This window comes from Triticum aestivum, chromosome 1D, assembly GCF_018294505.1.
Source record: "Triticum aestivum cultivar Chinese Spring chromosome 1D, IWGSC CS RefSeq v2.1, whole genome shotgun sequence".
NCBI lineage: Eukaryota > Viridiplantae > Streptophyta > Magnoliopsida > Poales > Poaceae > Triticum > Triticum aestivum.
In genome coordinates this window covers 422,976,982-422,988,714 of record NC_057796.1, presented here as the reverse complement: position 1 = coordinate 422,988,714, position 11,733 = coordinate 422,976,982, and the positions used below count along the sequence as shown (strand labels likewise).

The window sequence follows — 11,733 nt, the reverse complement described above, 5'->3', positions numbered from 1 at the left end:
AGGGAAACGGCGCTCGAAGGCGTCGCCGTCATCGTTGCCGACAAGATCGACACAAGGCTTTCGCCTGAAGCATCCCGTCCCCGTCATCTCCGTTGAAGCTGACCGATGTGCCCTGCAGCCCGAGACCTCCCCGCCCTCCTGCCAGTCCACGGCGAGCGTCCCCACTAGGACTAGCATGAGGCTCCATTGACACAGAAGCTCACCTCGAGCACCTGCACAGCCGGAGTCAGGTTGTTGTCGGCTGCCACCAGCATTCAAGCCCTTGCCTCCAACCACACCCCACCACCACCGTAGTCAAACTCTGTCGACGGCATCCACCGCCGACCCCCTGGTCGTGGCCACGAACGCCGGTTGGCCGGGTGAGTTCAGGAAAAGCAGATATGGGCGCCAAGTAGCATCCCACACCGGCTAGACTGCACCCCCGCACGACCATGCAGCCCGTGCGCGCACACCGCGCCGCCCAACTCCTCTGCCCTTCGCCACCTGCAAGCCGACGCCGCGCCTGACCGGCTCGCTGGATCCAGATCCAAGTCACCAGGTCCACCGGCCGCCACACCGCCGCAGCACAGCCGCCCGCCACCGCCTCGCAACCACCACCGTGAGGCAGCTCGCGCCGGATGAGACCGCCACCGACCACGGCCAGATGCGCCGCCGGCAGAGGGCCTCGCGTCGCCGAGCCCTGCTACCTGGATTGAGAGAGACGCCCCGCCGCCGCCGTCCCTGGGTCCAGCGCGAGCTTTGCCGGCGGAAGCCTCTGGCGGCGGCGAGATGGGAGGGGGTGGGGGGAGGGGTGGTGGCGGCGCTAGGTTTTCGCCCCCGAGTCGCCAGAGCCAGGCGACGCGGGGGGGGGGGGGGGGGAGGGGAGGTGATCCCTTATGATGACTGCTTCGCTGGGTGTTATTCGTATGTATAATCCCTTTTTAAGTTTGCTACCTTTTCTTGACACGTACAATTGTATATGCTCACGTACACGCACATACACTCACCCCTATGACGCAATCCTATGAACACCTTCGAAATATCGAGTCAACACAAAATCTTCAGATGATGTCACCACATGCACCTCATAATCGACAGGAACATCTCCTCTCACTGAATGAACATCGTCGACGATTGAAATAAATCCAAAAAAAATATGTACACCAATATCAAGTCTAGGACTTGAGCCCTGGTGAACTGGTTCCACCACAAGGAACCTCATCTGAATTACCCTCAGTTCGCTTTTGTTTTTGCGGGATTACCCTCGGTTCGCTTTAGGTGTGCTGCTAGTTGTAACGTTTGAAACACAAATCAAACACGTTTGGGAGTCCATGGTTACTGGACGCACCCAATTGCAGACAGTCATACGTCATTTGTTCCCTCAAAAGGAAACATGCAATTTGTTCTACTGGTTTGGATGACGGTGTAATAGAATACGTGTATGAGTTATGTACTCTTTGTTGGCCAGTTTATTGACCGACTGAGTTTTTACCTGGTTAGGCCTTCATGGAACTACTTGAATATTTGATTTGATACTTTGATAATGATGGTTGTGGCATCGGCTGATACAGAGGCCAGGGTTTAACCTCCTCCTCAGAAAAGGAGAAAACATTAAGCTGTCACAAGGATGAAATATAAGCAAGCAAGTAATACGCCGATGTTTTTCCACAGGCTGTGAAAAACTGCCACAGTGTACTAACAATTCTACTGCTCGGTAATTATGTATTTTGTACAGAAGCAACGATCCACAAATATACTACAGGACTTGCACTGAACTTTAAACTTATCAAAAAGAGGAAATTACATATGTGCTTCATCTATCATGGGCAGTATATATGTCCGTCTATTGGTGCGACATTGTTCCTTCAAAAATGAGCATCCAGTACACCGAGGAGGGTAGCTTCGTCGGAGTTGCCATCTCCTCCGTGCTGGCCATGCATACTCAGCAATGGCGATGGGGTGGTTGCCGATGCACGGAAAGACCTCGCGGACCCGACGAACGCCCGGTCCTGCTGGCTGACCTCCCTGCAGACACGGTCCAGAATGGCGACGAAGTCCCTCGCCACCATGAATATCCTCAGAGGATGCGCCTCCTCTTTCGCCGCGTTGCCGTGGAAGTAACCGGTGATCTCGTTCACTCTCTCCATGGCCTTCCTCTCATCACCCCTGACCTGTCTGATCCCCTGCTCAGCTTCCTTGAGAAAACCGCGCATCACGGCGAAAAACCTCTCCCCCTTCCTGCATTGATTCTGGAGCAGAATCACCGATGTTATCTTCCCAACGCCGGTCTCAAGCTTGGAGACATAGCCATGCAGCACGTCGAAATCCATTGTTGCTGCTTTTTTTACGCTTCCCAGCTCGCTGCTCAGCCCGGACACGACCTTCAGGCCATGCTTACGGAACTGTATGTGGTTTTCTGCGATTTCATCGGATTTTTCGTCTTCGGACCGGGCGATTTCTTGCACGGCAGAGTGTAGCAGGGTGGTTTTGCCATCGGCGCCTTTGACGTCTGCTAGTTTAAGGAGCGTGTCGAGTTTGGAAGCTTTGGGCTCGCTCCAATTTGTGTTGATATTCATTCGGTTCCCGGCTCTCAGCACTGCCTCAAGTATTCTGAGGAACAATCTGCTGCCTTTCAAATCATCACAAGCTGCCTGAAAAACAAATGAATAGTCAGCCACTAAAAAGTGACATTGCAGGCCTTGGTAGTACTATATGATACTGCAAAAAAAATGGTAATCTCCAAATTAGAAATAATCTTGTCATGCACCATTGGGAAAATTTCAAGATGGGTGGAAAGGTCAAGGGTGATCAAAATTCAAACTTGTTGTGTTTTACCAACGAAAATGAATTAAAAGGGGCAAGGATGATCAGACTTGCTTGGCTCGGTAAGCCAGGAACACCGTGGAAGACATAGTTCAGTTTCATATTGGAGCCGGAGGCAAGACATATTGGTTTCAGGCAGAAAGACAATATGAAACTTGAGTGCGGCGATTCACAATTAGAATACTAGTACAAAATGAACTGGAATACCTCAATTGTTTGAAAACATTTTCTGAGGTACGTTATTTCATTCTCAAAATTTGCTCGGTATAGCATTGCGTCAATTCGTTTGAAGGCGAAAGGTATATCAAGAACTGCTTTAAGGAAGCACTCCACCGAACCAAGTTTAGATGATTCCCCAGTAAAATCCCTCAGTTTAAGTTCTTCCTCTTTGGTAGGAGCCATCTTTACTAAAGTCTCCAAAATTTCTGCCCCCAAACATTCACCATTACCTACTTAAAATGATGGTAGGAACACAATATTGTTAGTAGAATTTTAACACTGCATAACTTTACATGGCAGTGTCAGCTCTCAGAGTAACGAGGCAATTAAAAGAATTCTTATTGAAAGGGAGTGGAATGCCATTATAAATTTGAATGCGACCTTTTTCTAAGAATTCCTAAATGGTGTGCCTACTTAGTGAGATTTATCTGTTGAATATTAACTCCGTAGCAATATAAAGAAAAGAAAGATAGAAGACTAGCATAGGAAAAAACATGAGCTCTTTAAGATGGACTAGCTTACCTCTGGAGAGGTAAGTGTTGTTTTGAACCCTCACCATTGATTTAGGCTATTTGTTTTGGACATCAATAATATAACCGGCACATTCACGTTAATACATCATAAAGAAATTCGCTCGATGCAGAGGCCGGTGGTTATCCTCCTTTGCAAAAAACATCATAACGAAAAAAAGGAGAGGTGATTATAAATATTTATTATCCTTGCAAACCGTAATCATGCATGCCATCTTGGACACCACTGGAAGCATGATTGAAGGCCAATTTACAGCCAAACTGGGCTTGAGTACATCTAAAGAAAGAAGCCCCACCTTTGTTGATTATTACTACTTGAAATTAGATAGTGACCCGCAAAAGAATATAGACAGTGAAATGTAGGTGAAATTTAGATGATATACAGTCATAGGTTTTCTTATATTTTATCATGTCGGGTTTAGATTGTAAATGAAAATTTATGGGGATCTTAAATCATCAAATTCTTAAATGTGATATAGCAGCATATAATGTGAGAGAATACTTGTCAAAGTTTTAACCAAATGTTACTGTTTTCAAGTTGTACCCAATACTATTTTGTCAAGGTAATATTTTCAAGGATAGAATTTAAACTCATGCGATCAAATTATGTTCTATTTTTATCCCACAAAAAAATATTCTATTTCTAAAAGTTCTATCTGTATATATGAAATCAGGCACAAATATTTCGTTATAAATAACCTAGGTGACCAATTACCCCCTAGGCCTAGGAGGTAACACAACACCATGAGATCACCGCAAAGGAAACGGTCCATAATCAACTGGACCACCTTGAAAATTTTCAAGACAAATGCAAAAGTAAAGCATTTGTGCAACTTTTTCTAGACTAAAAAACCGTGCAGCTTCTCCGAATTGCACAGATTTCTTTATGCAACTTTAATCCAAGCCGCATGCAACTATGTCGAAAACAAAAATGGAATTGAAATTCATACCCAGACATAAACCAAAAATCCCATGCACAAATCGCAGAGCTCTTTTCAAGATATTTGCTGGTGACCAATTTCATCAAGCAACAGAAGAAGCAAACAGTTGCTCACCATGTAAGAGTGCATCCGAGACCTCATCAGGCGTGACATTCAGCGCACGCATCAGGATGGCAATGCTCTGTTCCTTCTCCGGGTCGAGGACCCTCTCCTCCGGCCTAACCTTCGTCGACATGCCACCTTTCCTCGATGTGTCCCTACTGTTCATGGCCAGCACCTCGATCATGTCCTCATCCGACCTGCAAGAAGACTGTTGTGAGATTCAGAGATCCAACAAAACGACACGAAAATCCTGCATCTGGTCTGCCATTATAATCTGCATCCTTAACTGGAAGGAGCTGGACTTGAGCCGGTCCCAGGCCATGTCGGGGGCATCGGAGCTCCCGCCGCGGACTCCCTTTTCCCGGTGCAGCGGCTTCAGCCTCGGCCGGGCTCCATCATTGCCGTGCGTCCGCATGCTGCCCCCGTCGTCAGTTTCTTTCATCATCGCCATGGCGGGCGCCGCACGCACGGCGATGCTGGGATCCTCTGCTCGGACCGGGTTGAGTGACTGGCGCATGGATATTGGGTTGCTGAATGCTTGGGGCTGCGGTGGCGGAGGGTTGGCAGTCCCCGCCGAGAAGCGGGTGCCCGGCGGCGTGCGGCGGGACCGTTGCGGCGGAGGAGCGGGAGGGGGCGCGGTGGTGGAAGCAGAGGCGGCGGCGGCGGACGGGGTCGCGGGGAAGAAGTCGCTGGTGAGACTGGGGAGGCTGCGGCGCGAGGGCGTGGTGGTGCGTGCGCTGGAGCTGGACGCGCTTGCCTCGGTCCATGTCCCGCGGGCCTCGGCGCCGCCGGAGCCGGACCCCGCGGAGTGCTGGCCCGGCGTGTAATACGGCGCCTCCTCCTCGGACGAGCCCGCCGCCGCGGCGGACTCCCGCCGCAGCGGCGGGAGCGGGCGGAGCTCCGGGCTCGGGACGGTGTCGACGTCGTGGCAAATGCCCCGCCGCGCGCGCTCGTGCCGGGCCTTGCGGTAGTGGGAGGCCGTGGAGGGGCCGGCCACAGCGGCGTTGGGCTCCGACGACTCGAAGACGTGGGCATGGCCGCCGGGGTGCTCGGGGACGCGTGGCTGGACCGGGTGGCGCGGAACGCGGCCGGTGAGGAGGAACGCGGCGGCGAAGGCGAAAAGGGCGAGAAAAGCCGCGGCGGCGGCGGACGCGACGACTATGGCGGCCTTGGGGGTGCCTCCGCCGCCGCGGACGCGCGGGGCGGGGCCTCCAGGGGACGAGACCACGGCGGGGACGGTGCTGGGCTGCGGCGGCGCCGGGGTGACGACCGTGTCGGGCGGGGCTGGCGTGGAGGGGTCGGAGCTGAAGCCCGGCGAGGGCGGAGCCGAAGCGGGCGGCGACGGGGGCGGGGTCCACTCGATGGGGAAGAGCGGCTCGTGGAGCAGCCGCCGGACGTTGCCGCCGGCGGCCACTGCGGCCGGGAGGAGGAGGGTGGTGAGAGTGAGGAGCAGTGCCAGGGAGAGCGGCATTGGCGAGTAGGGAGAGACGACAGAGCTGCGTGCCGCGCCGGCCAGCGAGGAGGAGCTTCGTTTGTGGAGACGGCCGGGGAGAGGTGGTGAAGAGTGGGAGTGAAGCATGGAGGTGCGAGCTAGGAAGGAAGGAACAAAAGGAGCGTTCGAGAGAAACTTCTCTCTCACGTCACGTGTAGCATAATTCTTTCCTGTACATGCAAGAAGAACATATTTGGGATTGATATTTTCAACCGAATTTGTGGTGCCTTTCTTTTCAACACAATACAATCACAAATGTTCACATACACGCAGAAACACTCATTCTACGAACACACGCACAATCATCTTATTCCTATAAGCACCCCTCAAAAAAAGAATATCCCTATAAGCACCTTTGAGATACTGAGCCGGCATAACATGTCCTGTCGAGACAGAATAGAAAGGCCCTTTATCGGATCTGAACTGACATTAACAGAGTCATCACAGGCGTCTCGTAGTCATCGGGAACGTCTCTTCCGGTCTTCCCACTGAGAGAACATCGTCAAAAAGTCTGAAATAAATTCGAAAATTCTAAAATAAATACTGAAAAATGCAAGCACCGGTGTCAAGTCTATGTGGAACTTGAACCCTAGTGGGCTGGTTTCATCACAAGAAATCTTACCATCTGAGGGTTCGTCGAATGTTATCATGTTGAAAATATAAGATAACTTAGTCTTTTGAAACATGCCATCTTTCCGCCTGATGCTGAAGATATTTGCCAAATCCATGTGGGTGGGTTGGGTCGAGACGACTACCACGCATGGAATTACACCAAGAATGGGTGCTTCATCGTTCGGTCGGCATATCACCTTGAAATGCAGCTTTGAGAGCAAAAGCGGGACAACCCATCTTGCTCCTCTACGGTGGTTGCTAGACAGGTTTGGAATGAGTTATGGAATACGGAGGTTACGGACAAAGCAAAAAAATTCATGTATGGAGACTCATGAGAATGGTTTGGCTGTAGGATCCGAACTTCATCGACGGAAAATTAAGGAGGGTATCTTCTGCGCCATTTGTAACTGAGAGGAGACGACTCTTCATCGGTTTTGGAAGTGCCCATTTGCTAGGCAATGTTGGGAGGTGGTTCAGGAAGATAGGGGTGGTAACAGCGAGTTCATTCCCCCAAAGTTTGTTGGTGACCATGTTAAGCTCACCAACTAGTTGCTCGAGTGGTTCGGATGGCAGAAGGAAGCTGACAAAGCAGTGATGATCATGTGTCTATATCATATGTGGCTATCTCGAAACGTTACCAGAGAGGGTAGACAGGTGGAACCAGCATGGGCTATAGTTAACAGAATTCGGGCGCTGCTTGAGTAATGGGTCAGGATCCATGCTCCGTGTACAAGATCAGTAGGATCATCTCTGAACACACCTTGGAGCCCTCCCGAGATAAACTGACTGAAGGTGAATGTTGATGATGTTTTGCAGAAGGAAGGAGGAGCTGCGAGTGGAGGAGGGGTCATTCGTCATCACCATGGAATGTTCCGAGCAGGAGCTTGCCATTTTTTCTCTAACATCTCGGTTCCTGAACATGCAGAATTATTGGCATGTAAAAGAGGGGTCCAGCTAGCTTTGGATTTGGGTGCGAAGAAGCTATTCCTAGAGACCGATAATCAAGGAGTGGCGCAAGTGTTGCAGTCAAGCAGCCAGGACAGACTGTGATTCACCCCCCCTTGTCGAGGAGATCAAGGGGTTGCTTCATGGTGTGGATGAGCACCGGGTGATCTGATCTAGACGATCGGCGAACAGAGCGGCTCATAATCTTGCGAGGGAAGGATGCGCGAAAAAGTTATGTAAAACTTGGTTTAATGTTTCTCCTGTTTCTATTAGTGATGTTGTTAGGGATGAACTTGTTATCATTGAAGTGACATAAGCAGCGATTTACCCTTAAAAAAGAAACATGACATCTTGTAAGATAGCGCTCCCTCAGTTGCTTGAAAAAATATTAAATTATTTTGTGATCTGTTGTGAATTTACTTATAAGGTTTTTTACTTATAGAAATGATATTTCACATTGCTTATGTAAGTTCAATCATTACTGGAAATGAGTAAATAGTACTCCACTACAGGAATAATATACTACACCAAGTATCAAAAATAGGTGAAGGGGAAAAAACCTCGGCAAAAAGTTTGCCGAGTGTTACATCCAGCGAAGCCGGCTCAACTTACACCATGTCGGCAAAGTGACGTAAGCCAAGAACCTTTTCTCGGAGACTCGGCAAATGGCAAAATGTTTGTCGCGTATAAATTAGTGGTTCTCATCAACATAAAGGTGACTGGCGGCTGACCGACGGAAACGGAGATGACACATGGTATAAGTAAGTGTTGGGGAACGTAGTAATAATTCAAAATTTTCCTACGTATCACCAAGATCAATCTAGGAGATTCTAGCAACGAGAGAGAGGGAGTGCATCTTCATACCGTTGAAGATCGCTAAGCGGAAGCGTTACAAGAACGCGGTTGATGGAGTCGTACTCGCGGCGATTCAAATCGCGGAAGATCCGATCCATGCGCCGAACGGACGGGGCCTCCGCGTTCAACACAAGTACATCCCAGGGACGTATCCTCCTTCTTGATCCAGCAAGGGGAGAGGAGAAGTTGAGGGAGAGCTCCGGCAACACGGCGGTGTGGTGGTGGAGCTTGCGGTTCTCCGGCAGGGCTTCGCCAAGCACTACGGAGGAGCAGGAGGTGTAGGAGGAGGGAGGGCTGCGCCAGGGGAAGGGGTGCGGCTGCCCTCCCACCCCCCACTATTTATAGGGGGAAGGGAAGAGGGGGCCGTCCCCCCTAGATGCATCTAGAGGGGGGCGGCGGCCAGGAGGGGGAAACTTGTCCCCCAAGCAGGTGGGAGGCGCCCCCTTCCCCTAGGGTTTCCAACCCTAGGCGCCTTGTGCCCTTGGGGGAGCACCAGCCCACTAGGGGGCTGGTTCCCTCCCATATTCAGCCCATTAAGTCCTCCGGGGTAGGTGGTCCCACACGGTGGACCCCCGGACACCTTTCGGTGGTCTCGGTACAATAGTGGTAACCCCCGAAACCATTCCAACGACTGAAACTGGATTTCTCATATATAAATCTTCACCTCCGGACCATTCCAGAACTCTTCGTGACGTTCAGGATCTCATCCGGGACTCCGAACAACCTTCGGTAACCACGTACAATTTCCCATAACAACTCTAGCGTCACCAAACCTTAAGTGTGTAGACCCTACGGGTTCGGGAACCATGCAGACATGACCGAGACATCTCTCCGGCCAATAACCAACAGCGGGATCTGGATACCCATATTGGCTCCCACATGTTCCACGATGATCTCATCAGATGAACCACGATGTCGGGGATTCAATCAATCTCGTATACAATTCCCTTTGTCCATCGGTATGTTACTTGCCCGAGATTCGATCGTCGGTATCCTCATACCTCGTTCAATCTCATTACCGGCAAGTCTCTTTACTCGTTCCGTAACGCATGATCCCGTGGCTAACTCCTTAGTCACATTGAGCTCATTATGATGATGCATTACCGAGTGGGCCCAGAGATACCTCTCCATCATATGGAGTGACTGATACGTCTCCAACGTATCTATAATTTTTTATTGTTACATGCTGTTATTTTATAATTCTTGGATGTTTTATAATCATTTTATAGTCATTTTATATCATTTTTTGGGACTAACCTATTGACATAGTGCCAAGTGCTAGTTGTTGTTTTTTGCATGTTTTTTACATCGCAGAAAATCAGTATCAAACGGAGTCCAAACACCGCGAAACTTTTTGGAGAATTTTTATGAACCAGAACACCCAGGATGGGCCAAAGTAGCACCTGGGGGTGCCCCGAGGGGGCCACAACCCACCAGGGAGCGCCTGGGGTCCCAGGCGCACCCAGGTGGGTTCTGCCCACCTCGGTGGCCTCCCGCACCCCCTCTTTACCCTATAAATTCAAAAATATTTCGAAAACCCTCGGTGTTAACCTAGATCAGAAGTTCCGCTGCCACAAGGCTTTGTAGCCACCAAAAAACAATCTAGACCCTTTCTGGCACCCTGCCCGAGGGGAGAATCATCTCCGGTGGCCATCTTCATCATCCCGGCGGCCACCACGACAAGGAGGGAGTAGTCCACCCTCGGGGCTGAGGGTTTGTACGAGTAGCTATGTGTTTAATCTCTCTCTCTCTCTCGTGTTCTTGAGATGTCACGATCTTGATGTATCGCGGGCTTTGTTAATATAGTCGGATCATATGGTGTTTTCCCCTCTCTATATTGTTGTGATGAATTGAGTTTTTCCCTTTGAGATTTCATTGTTATCGGATTGAATACTTTTATGGATTTGAGAACACTTGATATATGTCTTGCAATTGAATACTCATGGTGACAATCGGGTATCGTATTGATTCACTTGATATATGTTTTGGCACTCAACTCGTGGATTCCCTAGGTGACATTGGGGTAATCTATGCATAGGGGTTGATGCACGTTCTTGTCTTTGTTTCTCCGGTAGAAATCTTGGGGCACTCTTTGAAGTTCTTTGTGTTGGATTGAGTATTATGAATATGAATTTGCTTTGGTGTTATTTTAGTATGAACTCTAGGATAGATCGAACGAAAAGAATAGCTTTGTGTTATTTTAGTATGAACTCTTGAATAGATTGAACGGAAAGAATAGCTTTGAGGTGGTTTCTGATATGTCTCCAATGTATCTATAATTTTTTATTGTTCCATGCTATTATATTATCCACCTTGGATGTTTTATATGCATTTATATGCTATTTAATATGATTTTTGGGACTAACCTATTAACCTAGAGCCCAGTGCCAGTTTTTGATTTTTTGTTGTTTTTGAGTATCGCAGAAAAGGAAAACCAAACGGAGTCCAATTGACGTGAAACTTCACGGAACTTATTTTTGGACCAGAAGAAGGCCAGGAAGTAAAAGAATTGGGCTAGAAGAGTCTCGGGCTGCCCATGAGGGTGGGGGGCGCGCCCCCTGCCTCGTGGACAGCCCGGAGATCCCCCTGCCTTGTTCCCGACTCCAACACCTCTTATATAACCAAAACTTTCAGAAAGAAACCTAGATCGGGAGTTCCGCCGCCAGAAACCTCCATAGCCACCGAAAACCAATCTAGACCCGTTCTGGCACCCTGCCGGAGGGGGGAATCCCTCTCCAGTGGCCATCTTCATCATCCCGGCGCTCTCCATGACGAGGAGGGAGTAGTTCTCCCTCGGGGCTGAGGGTATGTACCAGTAGCTATGTGTTTGATCTCTCTCTCTCTCTCTCTCTCTCGTGTTCTTGAGTCGGCACAATCTTGATGTATCGCGAGCTTTGCTATTATATTTGGATCTTATGATGTTTCTCCCCCTCTACTCTCTTGTGATGAATTGAGTTTTCCCTTTGAAGTTATCTCATCGGATTGAGTCTTTAAGGATTTGAGAACACTTGATGTATGTCTTGCATGTGCTTATCTGTGGTGACAATGGGATATCACGTGATCCACTTGATGTATGTTTTCGTGATCAACTTGCGAGTTCCGTGACCTCGTGAACTTATGCATAGGGGTTGGCACACGTTTTCGTCTTAACTCTCCGGTAGAAACTTTGGGGCACTCTTTGAAGTTCTTTGTGTTTGTTGAATAGATGAATCTGAGATTGTGTGATGCATATTGT

At 49.4% G+C, this 11,733-nt stretch overlaps 1 protein-coding gene across 2 annotated transcripts; it reads right to left on the bottom strand.

Annotated features, from left to right (window-relative positions):
- Positions 1-1,744: 1,744 nt before the first annotated feature.
- Positions 1,745-6,234, bottom strand: LOC123182566 (formin-like protein 4). Of its 2 annotated transcripts, XM_044595186.1 has the most exons (4): positions 4,882-6,234; positions 4,607-4,791; positions 3,010-3,251; positions 1,745-2,630 (listed from the first exon to the last, which is right to left on the bottom strand). In XM_044595186.1, exons 1-4 carry the CDS (start codon positions 6,171-6,173, stop codon positions 1,845-1,847), a joined length of 2,505 nt encoding a protein of 834 aa, XP_044451121.1. In that variant the 5' UTR covers positions 6,174-6,234; the 3' UTR covers positions 1,745-1,844. The 2 variants fall into 2 exon arrangements, with proteins under 2 accessions (XP_044451121.1, XP_044451123.1); XM_044595188.1 differs by lacking the exon at positions 3,010-3,251 and having other exon boundaries at positions 1,745-2,626.
- Between the last annotated feature and the right edge of the window lie 5,499 nt (positions 6,235-11,733).

Bases quoted from the DNA above. Each gene is read 5' to 3' on its own strand.
- LOC123182566 (XM_044595186.1), bottom strand. From the start codon at position 6,173: ATGCTTCACTCCCACTCTTCACCACCTCTCCCCGGCCGTCTCCACAAA. The intron at 4,792-4,881 runs GTTAAGGATGCA...GTCTTCTTGCAG, and splicing joins CTCAAGTCCAGCTCCTTCCA to GTCGGATGAGGACATGATCG. The intron at 3,252-4,606 runs GTGAGCAACTGT...CATTTTAAGTAG, and splicing joins CTCGGATGCACTCTTACATG to GTAATGGTGAATGTTTGGGG.